Source organism: Embiotoca jacksoni, unplaced genomic scaffold (assembly GCF_022577435.1).
Source record: "Embiotoca jacksoni isolate LCO1_2020_lvr unplaced genomic scaffold, fEmbJac1.0.p SCAF_1, whole genome shotgun sequence".
Taxonomy (NCBI): Eukaryota; Metazoa; Chordata; class Actinopteri; family Embiotocidae; genus Embiotoca; species Embiotoca jacksoni.
Window position 1 is genome coordinate 25266761 of NW_027185229.1, and position 16148 is coordinate 25282908.

Sequence of the window (16148 nt, forward strand, 5' to 3'; positions counted from 1 at the left end):
TTGTGTTTTAATAAAGTAAAATACAGTTAACAAACAACCAATTCAACTGAAAAGTATTCTTTTTTCCGAATTAAAAATGTACAAAAAAAAAGCTTCAACTGAGTCGTATTGGGCATCAAGATTGACCACTATTTTCAGCTTCTTTGGGAACTGCACTACTCAGTGTAACCCTGTAAGCTACATCCTTAAGTCATCATATCTGACCAACCCCAATTACCTCCGTCACATGACCTCCTTCTTGGACCTTGATGGTACATGCGTGCACTTTTCACGTCGCTGCAAGGAAAAGTGTGACACTGACATGGCATCCACTAGTGGACTTGGGGGTGTATTACGAGCTTTAATGTGATACCAGGCTTCGTGCTGAGTGTTACACAGTATTCAGTTATTTCACATTATGCAGTTTTTCACAGTCTTCAAAATGTCTGTTTAATATTTCATGATTCTTTGAGTGAAGAATACAGCGCTCAGTTTATCTTGGTCAGTTCCTCTGTAGATGCCACAGACTGATAAACTCTCTCTACATTGTGTTTACAAGCATTAAAAGGTACACTACATGAAAAACGTTCAGACTTCCTCCTTTATTTTTTTTTTTTTTTTAACCCCAGGACAGTGATAACACCACAATTATGTCTAAATTATCCATCTTTAAACTTGACTTCAACCTGAAATAACACAACATTTTGTTTTCAAACAGCGCATCTGAGATTGCTGCCATGCTGCTTCACCAAATTTATCAGGTTGTGTTCAAGAATAGCAGTGGCATTTAACCTTCTCTGCTTGAACACGTGAACTTCCAATGCATTCCGAATGAGCAACAGTGTTTTTGAGACACAAGTTTAGGATTTAGTGTTCATGTAAGAAATGATTAAAATTGGTATTTACAGGATTTTTTTTTTTTTGCATATTAACTCATTATATACAAAAGGTTGTAGTTTCTAAAACAATCATTAGCAGTTCTGATTTCTGATAAACATTCACTATTTGCTCTTACTCCTCCTACAATGTGATTATAAAGCTTTGAATCCCACTGGGAGTATTTCAGATCAGACATTTAGACAATTAATGCGGGCTACCCTACCTACCCCTAATTTGATGGATTGCTGGACATAATAAAGGTCCCAATATATTATGAGTGTCCCATTTCAGTTTTCCCTACAGCTTCCCCTGCTCTGATTCCTATTCAAGTTTAGAAAAATGGAGGCAGAGAACAAATCCATTCGATCCATGCCCAGAGGCTGCTTTCAGGGGCTCCTAAACCTGTATTTCTTCTTTCCCCATAAATTTATCGCCTGTCTCACAGTCCTTTGTGTAGCAGCAATGATGAGTGTCAAATCTCAAAGAGCTAAGACCACAGTGAAAGGAACTCAGCGTCATTTTGGGGAATATCTGCCACTTTCCACCATTCTGAGTGTGAAACTGGAAAGATCAACTCAACTAAATGGCATTTAAAATGTTGTGTGGGAGTGGCTTATACCTAGCACAAAAATGTAAAAACCCATCTGCATAATAGCACAAGAGGATTCATATGATAATACTAAAATAATGAAGTCTTTTCTAACAGAAAACAGACGTATATTAAGGCATTTAAGTCAGACTTAAACTGAAAGGCAGCGTGATTACAAAGAAATAGGGACATGTGCAGACTTTAAACAAACAGACTGCACACGTCACACTACAGAAAACACAGTCCCAGTCCAACAACGCTTATCAAGACAGATATTGTCTCTGAAGGCTTTTCAACCACAGTGTGTATTGAATTCATCCTCCAAACAGCATAAATGCACCGTCTGAACAGGAAGTGTCAACATTATCTTGTCTCGTCAATATGTTGCCGTGAAAGTCGAGAAGAAATGAAAAACAGTCTTATGTGGGCCGTTTGTATTATAAGATATTCCTTCTGGTGAGCTATGGATCAAAACAGTTTTAAGGGAGCCGGCGTACAGAAATAGTTTCAATGGACACTGGGAATAGACACGTTGGCACAAATACTTAATGGACATTCATCACAAAATTAATGTTATGGGCAAATAGGATGAGAGACAGGTGATCTCACATCTATGTAGTTCCCAGTTGTTACAAAAAAAACATCACATTGCGCCAAGCTAAAAAATAAATCAAATCATATAGTTATTCCAGAGGGTTGGAATGATTTATAGACTAGGGAGCCATTTTTTGCTCTTTTCATCCTGTCTGGCTCCTTTCAGTTGACCTTTTTCAACTTACAGATGCCCTTGGGCTAGTCTCTTGAAAAATTAATTAAATTCAATATCCAAGACATAACCTTTTTAACTGAATGAATTGATTCTCTAACAGACAAAAAGATAACACTGATAAGTTTTGTCAAACTTGTTCAAAAAAACCTTGTGAAGCCAGAAACTATTTTTAGTGGGATCACTTCGTAGGAAGGGAGAGTTATCAAGCAAGGTGATATTGAGGTAAAAGGTAGAGAGACAAAGACGTTTTCTCATCCTTTGGTACAATCAGCAGCTTGTCTCTGGGGAGGCGAAGCTGTTTCTCCTCTGTCGCCTCCTCTGTCATCCATGCTCAAAAGGAGGGACCTTGGTGGGGAGCAGAGCACAGCAAGTGATGAAGACATCTTTAGTGAGGGGGAGTGAAGGGAATGAGGGAGACGGCACCACTAGGAATGAAGCTTACACTTCACAGTAAGCAGAGAACCACAAGGAGACATTGGGGAGGCACTGTGTTTAGTATCAGACATGCACGTCTCAGGATGAAGGCAGGGAAGCTACCCAAGAAAACAAGAAAGGGCTGCATCATGAAAGACATCACAAGGTTATTCTAAAGTGATTGTTTAAAGACTCTCGGAACCATTTGAAGGTGGAGACTTCTGTGTTTTAGTGCGGTGCTTTGAAAAATAATGCTGATTTGCTTAAAGTTTCTTCTTGTCAAAAGCAGTCTCCATGTACCTGACAACTCTACAACTAAGAGCTTTTGCACATAACAACCTTGACTTGACCATTATTTGATGCAACTTAGTCACTTCAAGTGATATTTCACTCTCCATCAGGCATAGCTGTATGCATGAAGAAAATACAAATAAAATACTGCACATCACAGGAATGATCTTTGCCTGATGTCCTCCACTGCTGCTCTGCCATGACTGGGATTATGTATCGGGGGAGGGGCGTTCAGAAATGATTAATGCATGACAGGCAGAAAACGCTAGTGCCTTATGGGGTTTAATAAACATCCCTTGATGGCACGAAGAGCAAAATGTTATTTGTTCATTGCAACAGACAAGTATAGTCAGCACAGCCCTACTTTGTGCTCTAAAACAATACTGCCATATGGTGGTGGAAGCAGCAGAATCTACTCAGGACATTCCTACATTTAAAACTTTTAATGTGCCTTCAGGGTGTCATGCCATTAAGTGGGCTTACAGGGGAGAGGAAAATGGATACTAAACTTAGCACAGTGTTGTGCTTGGCTGTTACTAATACAAGTAGTACTGCATGCTGACTGGACATCTGGATGAAGGAGGACATTATACTGTATCAACACTATAATATGAGCACATTGCACCTATTCTTGCATCCTTACATTGGCTGCATGTCCAGCATGGGATTAAATTGAAAAACATGTTTTGTCTGTTTGTGAGTGCTTGAATGGAGCAGCCGCAGTTCATCTGTCTGACCTGCTGCACCCCTTCAGTATAAAGTACCCCATGACACTTGCTCAGCTCAATAGGATCTGCAGTCTATGATGGTTACTAGAACAAGCGTTCTCAGGGACTGCTCCAAAACTTTAGACCAGGTCTCACCCACCAAATCAGGTCATCAACTTCTCTAACACACTGTTAGAAATTGCTGTTGATTTACGGCCAAATGTCAACAGTGTAATCCTGTTATATTTAAATGCAGTACATTACCCTTAATTTTGATGGGGAAATTACTTTGGGTAAAATCTAACAGTACTTTACAATATTGATTGTGGAGAGGAGAGAAAACAGTGATATGCTATATTTTTCGCATTGCATTTTGGGAACACGAGACTTCAGTGAGCCCACATGTGCTAAAGTGTTGATTTTTTTTTCACCCATCTTCATCTTGAGAATTAATAGGTAAAATACATTACATTTGCAGCAACCTCATATTGTACTGGTAAAATGATTTGGTACCCGACCTGCTAACAGATTTCAACATCAACAAATCAAGCTGATAGTAATGCTATATCTTTGTGTTTTGGGCTTCATTTAGTCAAACTATATTTTGAAGTGAATTGTTAACAAACACATACAAATTGCAAATTTTACTTGAATTCTCTGAAATAAACACTGAGCTGTCCCGCTAGCTTTAGGCATTGTCCCAGTTAGACTACAGTTAACCTATCTGATGTGTTCTGGAACATGTTGTGTGTCAGAGTCATAAAGTTTTAGACTTAGGTTCAGTCTTGGCTTGGGTCGGAAATGTAACAGTGTATTGTAACTAAATTTCTCTCCATCGCTCTCTGCCACTTTGCCTGTCGTCTGCATCAATACTTGTAGATACACAATGCCCAAAGAAAAACAAGTGAAACAACAGCAGTGTTCTTTGTTAGCCTGCCAAGGTAAGCTGTTAATAATGGATGAAATAAAGCAAAAGCTTAAAAATGGAGCGCTTCTTAAAATCACTGATTCAGCAAAGGACGTTGCGATATGGAGAAATTATGGTGTTGTTGGGATAATAGATAAAAACCTTACTGGCAAAAGTTTTTCCAATACAAGCATATAACTTTGTACTTGGAAAAAAATAAAAATAAAATATAGCCACGAGGTGAGATTCAGGGCTTAAATTCAGCATCACCATGTTCAGTTGGTCCATGTCTATAAGATAGAGGGAAAGGGTTTCTCAGCAGGTAGTGATGCATTTTGTCCTTTTTCATAATACCACTACTATGTATACATCCCCCTCTTTGGCAGAGCTTACTAAACGTGATACTGTCTGCCCATGGTGAGAGTTTTTGGCTACTCCTTTCCCAGTGGACTCCAACTGAGGGTTTTTAAGCAATCTCAAGGGATTCTTGATGGCTACTTATACCCAGCCACTGCTTGATGGCCACATGCATACAAATGCAAATGAATTGGTGTACAGAAATAACCCACATACAGTGAATGCAGGTCTTAGCAGAAACAACACATTTGTCAGGCCAAAAATCTTGCCTCCTGGAGTCTTTTAGTGGACAGAATATGAGCATACGCTATGATGCAACCATCTGATGCTTGTTTTTTGATTTGCTCAGTGGAATCTCTGGGTATGAAAACAGGCTTACTCATGAGACTACAGCACTGACCGCCCTGCTGATGATTGCCTGGTGAATGTCAACTGAACGAGGCACCAAATGAGCTGCGGGGTAAAACATGGTTGGTTATTAATGCAGCCTCAAGTGAGAGACAGTATGATCCCCAAAAATTATTTCAAGTTTATGCCACAACCTTGTTGAAGCTAATTAGCAGCAATATATTCCACACTTCTTCTACTGATTAAAGTTTACAATTCTGCTGCCATATTAATTATAGATCTAATGCTTCAGTGGGTTTTGGAGGAAAAAGTAACATCAAGTAAAGGGGAACCAGACATTTTTCTGACAAAACTCTACAGCGTGGAAGGAAGCCAAAAAAGTCAGACAGGAATTCTTTAGCATAGACTAGGCGATGCATAGACAACCAGTTAAATGTTGGGTAGAAGACTCCTTGAGGAAGCCCATGGGTTGTTTATTTTTGCCTCAATTATCACCCCAGGGTTTAGCTCAAAGACAGACATTTAATAATTTATCTGTTCTTTGAATTCATTTAATTCTTTTTTTTTTCTTCAATGGGCTACAAGCCAACATATTTTATTGGTGCTGTAAGCTGCTCCTAGTCAGTAAAGCCGAATAGTGATGGTGGGAATGAGTCACAGAATTTCTTTAAAGAGAAATTTACACATCTCGTTAAAAGCAAAACGGATAAAATTGTCTTGTTTTTTTTTCTGTAACTATTTTGTACAAAATCAAAATCAAATGTTATGATGATGGTGGCACACTGTAGGACATTAAGTGTGATGAGCGGGAAGGTGACACAGAGGATAAATGAGAGCGTAATAGAGAATTATACCAAGGACTCTTGAACAGTCCCCTATGGTGACCTGAGGCGTGCTAACAGATGACAGCGCAAACACTTAAGAATACAAGTTATGAATCTGACAAAATTGGCGTCCTTTTGTGAGAGTGAATAATTAGGTCGCTGTGTTTGAATCACTCCGCCTGTCGATTTTGGCCAAAATGTTCTGTTCTGTTCACTTCCCCAACAAGTCCAGCTCAAGCAGGAAAATCACAAACAATCCATCAAACCCCACTACCCAAACAACCCTCGCCAAGCACGCAATGATGGCAGGCATGCAATCGCACACAGTCACTAAACTCGCCTTACTAGTACACTGGACCGCTGTGTCTGCAGGCGTCGCTGTCTAAGAGCTTGGCTCGTACACTATTAATCCCACCCATTTATAAACGAGCACCTAAATATACACAGCGCTTAATTAAAGCTGGGCATTCATTATTGAAGCGAATCCCGGTTATATGGGATGAGAAGGTAATTAGTCCCTCTACACCTTAATGCTCATCTCTGTTTCAAGGGGTTATAAATACCAGCCCTGCCGCCTCATGAAGGGTATCCTTTAAATTACATCCTCACGCTTAACAAAAGGTTAGAAGAAAGGATTTCTGAGATTACGTGACATGATGGTTAAACATGCAGGGCTATTAAGATGTTCTTCCTCCAGCAGATGAAGTCACAACCCAACGGTCATCTGTTACAGACAACAACACAACAGCGCACTTGCCTCGGACAGTGTGCACGGATCAACCGGGAGCTGGCTTCCCAAGGTCAGGCTCTGCTCGGAGGAGACAAATAACCTTTCCTCGTAATCTTTTGAATGTCGCGTAGGAATCACTTTGGGTAATAACAAATAATGACTGTATCTTTACCATTGGGAAAGAGGTATTGATTCCCCCTCACCCCCCACCAAAGCCTGAAATTATGACCTTAGCTTTACAGGGTGGATATGTCACTGTTTGCAGAATGAAATATCAATTTCTTTTGTAACCAGTGAAAGGTCCAAAGATTATCCCTAAAGTGTTAAAATCCCAATATATGAAATCAATCATAGGGTCATAATATCACATCATTTGTGGTCCAAATTCTGGCTAAATGTATTTTTGTCCTTCATGCACATTTAAAACCTTAAATTCATTTCTCAACAAAACTTGACTTGGAAAAGGTATAGCAAAATAATAATGAGAAAGTGACCCGAATTTTGATTGCCAATTCAAAATTTAAACCTTCATTGTTTTCCAAATTTTTGAAGTGAACTTATGTTTTTCATAATAATGCACAGTTCAATTAAGATTGCTTTGATTTATTTTAAGATTCCACTTACATTTTAAGGACTATCAATAGATTAAACAATTCAGATGTAATTAAACTATAATTTTTTACAAAGATTTTTTTTCCTTTTTCAGAAACATTTCTGAATACATAGAAAGCCTTTGAATAGATGACATTGTGCTTTGCTCCTGTGTGTTTGACTGAAGAACCCCATGCAACTTTTTTTTTACAGTTGAAGCTCACGGTATCTTCGAACCAAAGTGAAAAGTTCTGGCCGTATGTCCTACTTTGCTGACAGTGGCTAATGATGGCTATAACATTTTCTTAATAAAGTATCGCCTTAAGGCTTTTAGAAACATGATAGTTGCATTAAAGTTTAATGTCTTAACACTAAATAATGATATGTTTAGTCTTCAGATGTGATTCCGCTGCCCTTCTCAGTGAAACAATAGTGGAGAAGAAGGAGGTGAAAAGACCAAACTGTATTACATTGAAATTTCTCTTCCCCCAGTGTTGACATCTTGTTGTATGTATCCTCCTGCAGACTGACACTGACAACAATTTGACAGTAAAGTCAATAGTCTCATAAGGATTATGTCCATCAATGTGTTAGAGCATTTTTTTTCCACAGTGAATTTATAATCCCTAACCTTTCACTTCATATCTTCATTTTTAAGTTTGAAAAAACATGAAGCCATATCATAAATTATCATACAGCACTGCATCAATAATTACATTTACAGGCACAGACCAACATAAGAGCTCATTGCGGTGGTAAAGGGATAAAACTGAGCTATATGGATATATCTTAATAATGCATCTTATTAATGTGCCTCCTTACCAAAATAAATGCTTCTAGGTGCACAATGGGCTGTAGTGTACATTAGCAAAAACAAAAATAAGCAAACAAAAGAGAATGCAATTTTTTTTTTTATATTGTTTGTTATTAAATGATACGAAATTAGTAAATTTCATTTTCAGACTAACTCCAGAAAACAACGATTCACAATGATTATTGTTATACAATTTAGAAAAGCTTGAGCCAAACTGGTCACCAGTATGACTATAACAGTCATTTGGGTGAGAGATTCTTCATGACTTCAAGCTTAACAGTGTCAACATATGCTAATACAGTGCAAGAAAAAAAGTGCAGCCTTTTCAAAGTTTCCAGAGAGTGAAGGACAGTAGCGGAGGTACCAAGAGTTCATGGTTTAGCCTTTTGAAACTGGATGATTGAATTTCTTGGCAGGGGATTCATTAAAATGATAATTCTTATTTATGAAGCCCTTTAAAAAATTAAAATAGTCTCCATGTACTGCTTCCTATTAATTAACTTTTTTTCCTCTCATTTTCTTTCTTTCTCTTCTCTACTTTTTTCTTTACTTCCAACTGAACTTGACACACTAATAGGTTATGAATAATTCTGTTTCAGTTTAGACAGCAATTAGCCACAATGCCAGGGGCCATTCTTCTTCCTCTCTGGTGGAGTGGTGATTTAAGACCTAGCTGAGTTAGGGTGTTCCAACTATCCCACGGCCGCATCATTCACTTCTTCCCACCCAGCAATGGAACAGGAAACGGTTAACTGAGTAAATCCCCTCTCATTGATAAAATCCTTTGCTGTCTTCAGTGTGGGGTGTGTGTGTGTGTGTGTGTGTGTGTGTGTGTGTGTGTGTGTGTGTGTGTGTGAGGGGAGGGGGGGGGGGGTCCTTTAACAGAGGCATGGGATTGATCATTAAAAAAACAACAACTGAACAATGGGTTAATGGCTTAGTTAGAGGGGGGAAAAAAAATGCAAGTTTAAAAACGAAAACCAGAGCCACTTTTCAGGGGCACGAAATGTGATAATGGATTAATGTTGTCACATGGTCTCTCTCTCTAGTATTAAACTGCACAAATTTTACAATTGCTAATTAGCCACAGGACCACATGGAGAACAGCATGTCTTTGCTGCTGGAGTTGATACATCAGAGGCGAGCGAGGCAGCTGTCATTAGGACGACTTAAAATACAATAATTAAAGCACAGACTGAGCAACAAGCTACAGGCGCAAAAACCTCCTCCTTGGGATTAAATGAGACATTGTGATAACTGAATAATAGCAATAGTGATAGGAACATAGACAATTAGGTACGAAGTAAAATGGAGGGGTAAGGACCTTCACGGTTGCAAATTTTTAGTTGATATTTAATAGTCATTAAATTATTACAATTTTAAATGTCAACTTAATTGTTTTTTTCTGTTCATTGTATGACACTATTATAGTATAAGCCTAATCATAGTTTAATAATACACACTTGTGCAGTCAAAGAATTATTTCTTGGCTGTGGTGTTAAAACTAAATTCCTGATGTTAATGCTCATTGATGTGCAGTCGCTCGAGAAAAACAGATTGTGGCGCAAATTTTCCCTTCGTGTGCCATTAAAAGATCACAGCAGAAGAAAGAGGCGCAATTAAATGACATTATTTCAAGAATAACAGTCAAACATGTTGGAAAATGATGTGGAAATTGTAATGAAAAAAATACTGTGTTTGTTTCAGCCAGCAGTTTTTCATACAGATGAATGGAAATGATTCTAATGATTATGAAAAATCATTGCGGCTGGCTCAAATAATTGCAATTTGGCAAAATGCAATAACTGTTAGAGACCTAAGGAGGCAGGCAAAGATTTAACAGCATCACCATGACTAATAGACAGACAGATATACTGTTCACAGATCAATAGACAGACACAGGAACAATGTATGTGTTTTGTCTACAAATATGCTGAGACAGCACATACGTCCGCCGACACTTAACACTTCCTAAAACTTGCTGTTCCAGCATAAAGACATCATTCCTACAGCTTGAACTTTTGGTTGGCTTGATTCCTTGACCCCTGCTAACACAATCTTAAAAAATGGAGGAGTTAAGTCTACTTCATTCAGGTTCAAAGAAAGCAATAACTTTCCAATGGCGGATGTTGTAGATCGGGATTACAACAGAAATCCTGATCAATTGTTTCATAGCCCAAGGATCTACCCGACTACCTGTTTTAAGGGGAATGTGTTCATTATTATTTGATGTGATGACAGCAAAAGGAAAAAGTAGCCACCATAGTGATGTTAAAATATCTAAATACTGCATCACCCTGTAAAATCCACGATTCATCTCTTAAGCAAGGCAGTAAAAGTACACCTGCTTTCTATAGATATGAGTATCAGCTTAATAAAGTTGCAAAACAATAAAGCTATTTGCATTAGTTTCCAAACTTATTTAATTTTTTCCATCAAAATTTCTTCAATTCCCTCAAAACAGCATATCAAACCAACAGTGTCAGTTTCCAAACTTCAAACTTCCCTCTTTTTTGAGCGATCCAGAGGAGTCTCTCTTGCCTGCAGGCCTGCACTGCATCCAACTTTTCCATTTTTGTCACACTGTCCGACCAGCCGACTTTGAACACTTTGAACCTCTCCATGCACCTTAATTTCTCATCCCAAACATTGACGGCTATAAGCAAGATGCTACTAAAAAGACGATTCCTTGGCTTTAAGACAGATAAAGTGTCGTGATGGTACTCACACATAACGGTAAGAAAAACATTTCCTGAAGCCAGGACAACCTTCTCTCTCGTTGCCCGGTCGTAGATGCCGACGTGGCATTCATAAGGCCCGTTGTCTGAGATCCGTACCTCCGGGAGCCTGTAAAGTACAAGAGTTACACAGTGAGTTGAGGCTGATCTTCAGATTCATACATTTTCAGTGAAAAAATAAAAAAAAGATTAGACTAAAACAATCATAGTTGAGCCGATAATTTTTTAATTTTTTGGAGTTGAAACTGAATGCGTTACGACAACACAGTGTTGTGAACAGAAGATCAAATCAGGTCAATCAGTCATCCTAATGCTCAGTTTTCCTGACATGACATTGGTCAAGGATGTGTCTTATTCTTGTTTAGACAGACAGACAGACAGACAGATAGGTCTATTCTAAAGGAACTAAAGAAGCACTAAAAAGTCTACATTACACAATTCTAGATACATTACGCAATATACACTCTGTGACAGAGAAAATAAATAGAAAGTCTACAGTAACACTTCACTATACATTAGTTTGCATGCTTAAATTGAAACTCATTAAAACAAAGCATAATTTAATTCTTCAATATATCATTAATTTTAGGGTTTATAGAAAGACTTAACTGAAAGTCTTTTGCCATAGTTCAATAGAAAAATGTATAGTTGGGGTATTTTTTTTTTTTTTTACTAATCACCATGCCAAAAGGATGAGCTACTTTCACCGATTTTTTTTTTTTTTTTTTTTTTTTTTTTTTTAATGTCTACAGATTGATTTAGGTACATCTAACTCTTTTAACAGGACTATGACCATTTTTTTTTAAATTTATTTATGTATACTTTTATTCCCATCACTTAAATTTTTTCTCTCACAATTCTGCAGAAAAACTGCCAACAATTTCTCAGTCGGTGATAACAGAAGACCATTTCCGTGAAACATAGAGAGCACAATCTGTATTCAGTACTCGACTAATATGTCACCAGTGATAATCAAAGTGAGACACCGCAAGTCACATTTAGCTCCTGTGATTTATTCCCACAGAACAGGAACAATTGTCCTTGCCGCCCGGGTGTTTCAGACGGGGGACCTCTGTTGGAACAGCGGTAGGGTGCTCATAGCAGCCGGGCTTTAATGAGTTCAGCTGTGTGTGTGTGTGCATGTGTGTGCGTGTGTGTGTCTGTAGGAGAGGAGCTCACTCTTTTGGATAGCAGTCAAAGCTGTTTGCCAACTATATATATATATATATATATATATATATATATATATATATATATATATATATATATAGTTATATTTTATGTATATTTATATTTTCCCCTCGCTCAACAACTATCTTTGATCCACCCTTGAGCAAGGCACTTTCACCTCAACTGAAAAGGATGATACCGATTAGGCTTTTTTCATATTGATAGTGTTGTCCATGCAAAGTCGAAATCCACACGTATCCTGTCTTGTCTAATGTACTGTTGTTTGGTTTGCTGCATTTTTCACAATTGAACATCGAATAGTCAAGGAGTTCTTGGACTTATGTTAACCGTGGAAATGCATGTAAAAGCTTGTCTTTGACTGAATATCTACACGTGTTCTGTGTTTTCATTGTTCGAAGCAGTATTTTAAAATCTCAGTAAAATCTTATCAGATGTAGCTAGCAGTTTCAACATCGTCTGCCCCCTTCTGCCCAGAATAACTAGGGCAGGTTGGAATATCAATAAAAATGATCAGCTCTGACCTAGCCATCAGTGCATTAACTTGAAGCCAGAGAGTAAAATTCATGCACTGAACCAGACACAAGAGAGTCAGGTTTTACTGAATGTACCAATCACAAACAAATATTTGAAATAGCTAAGAATATATATATATGTAGAAAAAAAAAAAAAAGAGTGAGCACCTCCACACATAACGTATTTTTTTTCTCCACTAGCACTTCATTCCTTGAGGGATAAGTACAAAACAAGCAAGTCTTCTTTTATCGCACAGTAAAAATGATGAGAATAGCACAGTGAATCTCTCTCTGTGGTGGCGGTGGAGGGGGGTAATTGGCTTTGTCTTGGTAAATGCTGATGTAGCCCATTGCTTTGTATGTACAAACAAAGCAGTAGTTCTGTTATCCGAGCCTGGCTGCTGCATTCATAAATTCATACCCGAGACGGAGAAAAGAACACACCAGGCGCAAAGAAAGGAACCCGGAGATAAGATAATTCAAGCTGTGGAAATATTGCCGGATGAAGGGTGAGGAGGCCACAAAGAAAAAACCACAGCATTTCTGAGTGACTGTCGGCTTCTGAAGTCTATTCCAGTTTGATAGCGAGACACGTCCGTCAGAACTCCGAGTAGGAAGAGAGCAAAAGTTGTACTCCTAACATTGAGACTTCCGTTAAATATTAACAATGGTGAAATTAATTTTTTAGCACCCCCTCTAATCTTTGATGTCATACATTTCAGAGGTGCTGATCCACTGAGAATCTGTTCGCATAAATTGAACACGTGACTCTTAAAAGTGCACAAACTGTTTTACTGCCGTCTTATATTCGCTATTAATGGATCAGTTAATGTTTCACATCTGTATTGGACTGGAATCACTATTCAAATGGGAACAAATTAAAATCATAACATAGGACATATTACAGATTTCTTCCTCCTTATTATTGCTGTGATTGCTCCAGTAAAGCAGAAGTAGCATCAACCAACACAGTTACAGGCATTAGTAAATAGTTTTAAGAGCGCTGAAACAAACAGTTATGAGTGTTTCAAGTTCTGCAATGGTTCTGCCTTTTGGTTTTATTTCCTGTTTTAGTCTGTAGTCACTCACCCTTTGTGTGTTGGTTTACTTCACTTCCTTCCTGTGTGTTTTCCACTGTGTGTGATTGTCCAACTGCCCTGATTAGTTTAATTTGTCCTTGTTGTCCTCCTCTCCCTGGTTTATCAGTGTTATCCTCTCTTAGAGTCGCTTTGTCTTTTCAGTTTCCATGTTTTTGGATCCTCATGTTTACCCCATGCCTGTTGTCATCTGTGTTTTGGGACTTTGCTTTTTGGACTGAACACCCTGCAGGCTCTGTGTTTTTGTTTGTCTGTTTAGTATGCTTCTGGCACATGAAGTAAAGTTTTTCCATAAGACCTCTGGCTTCCGGTGTCGTATGCTTGAGTTCTCTATCTTCCTTTGAACAATCATAATAACATCATTTGTAACTAGTGTTGTAGCACTGACCTGGAATGTCAGACCATGAATTCAGTCTAAGTTTGTGAGAAAATAGCAGAAAATAGCGTTTCCAACTTCTACTCATCCTTCTGGCTGGTATTTTCCTCCATGCATTCCGTGATTTTTTTTTTTTTTTTTTACTATAAACACTTTTTTTTTTTTTTTTAGACAATTTATGAATAATTTTGTCTTCTACTTTGTGGTGAAATTATGGACCTCCTTAATAATATAGATTAGAAATGACACAAACTTGGGTTGATGGTTGGATAAAAAAAAATAACCCATAAAACAAAAGATACACACATACACCCACACATATAAATAGCCTCGTGAGCAAACATGATAAAACACCAATTAGGTATGGTAAATAAGAAACCAAATGAATAGGTTATTAAATAAAAAAAATAAAAAAAACAATTTCCAGCAAAAAAATATATTAAACACACTACAAAACCTCCCATGTACACCAAAAAAAACAGCCCATACACAGCGGAGATCAATAGCAATGGGCCCCCATGGAGGAGCAGCAAAAACAGCACACTGCAAAGAGAGATCGATTGTCCCCTAGGAGTTGCATCTGAAAGCTCTTTCCTGTTATGTAGGCCTTCCTGCAGAACTCCTCCTGCCTACAAATGCAAGCAAATGCAACTGCCGAGATGGAAAGCGAAAAAGAGCAGTCTTGACAGAGCGGCGTCTGATAACTCATCCAGTCAATCTCTGCATCAAATTAACTAGCACATTGTCAGATACTCTTTCTGGCCTGAAGCATTACGGGTGAATGGGTCAGGACTGGCAATTGTAAGTCAGTATACACTCAAAAAACAGAGACAAATTGCCTAGAGGACTGGATGCAAAGTGAGGTGTGTAATCAGCCATGTTTCCTTAAGGAACGAGCATGAAACAAAATGATGAGGATAATGCCGTGATTTTCTGACTGCCAAAGGAAGTGTCATTGGCTTTGTGCACACTGGTTACATTATAGTAAGTGCTGATGTCGCTCATTTTTCCGTTCTTATCCACAAAGCTGCATGGGGTTCTGTTGTTTGCTATCTTAAGTAAGCTACGGCATTCATGTATTCCAATCTACACAAACGTAGAACGGAGAGGACAGTGACAAAAAGGTAGAAAGGATGGAAGTATTACTGGGAGAAGAGCGGGGGCCAACAAAAAAAAAAACACAAAAAAAGACTTTCCGCTGATTACAGTAGCTCTAAAGCCTCATTCAATGTGCATTAAATCGGTTATGCATGACTCATTATTCATCACCAATTTAAGACTTTAAGACTTGACTTCTCAAACCGTGTTCAGTGCAATTCTTACAATACATTCTCAAATACTTTTCTTTTACACTTCAAAAATAACATTGTGGAGAAGATCCTTAAATATCTTCAAAAAGTGATTTCATTTCTATTTCTGAAAACTATTTGCAACCATATTTTGTCAGTCTAATTATTCATCTCTTTCTTATAAATGATCAACAAAGCAACAACAACTGATAACCAGTCACAGTGAATCTGCTTCTGTATTACAATGACTGTTCCTCCAAAAGTATATTACTTAATAAATCATTGTAAAAAATATGTCATGTAAAGTCATGTCTTGGTTTACGGTTTGCAGTAAATAGCTTTCAACTTTTTGTCGCTTTGCATTAAACATAGTTCCATATTTATACTATGATTATGTTTATGAAGTTAAGGCTTAAGTCTTTATATGTGCATATTTAGAAAGCATTTATCGGAAACTGCATAAAAAGCAATCTATAAAATAGCAAGAATTATTGTAGCTCATCACATCCATAAACTGGTAAATACCTTTTTGCTGCCAAGAAGTCCAGCTTAGTGTTTTCATCTTAAAATGTTTGTATTCAGTCAAAGTGGTTGCTGATAGCAATGTGCTGCACTGTTATTAAAAAGGTTTTATGAAGCTTTAATAACTCTGAACAATGTTTTGATAGGTACTTTAGGAAATATTTTGCCTGAGTTTATTGCAATTTGTTTCCCAGTTCTTCAGTCTTTGAGTATAGTACATGCCA

General features: G+C 37.8%; 1 protein-coding gene across 2 annotated transcripts in view; it reads right to left on the bottom strand.

Moving 5' to 3' along the window:
* Positions 1-16148, bottom strand: part of igsf21a (immunoglobin superfamily, member 21a) — a 158168-nt gene that overhangs the window by 49736 nt on the left and 92284 nt on the right. For both annotated transcript variants that reach the window (XM_069149712.1, XM_069149703.1), the window contains exon 4: positions 10928-11046. In XM_069149712.1, coding sequence (XP_069005813.1) covers positions 10928-11046 — 119 coding nt within the window. The remainder of the gene's footprint in view (positions 1-10927; positions 11047-16148) is intronic.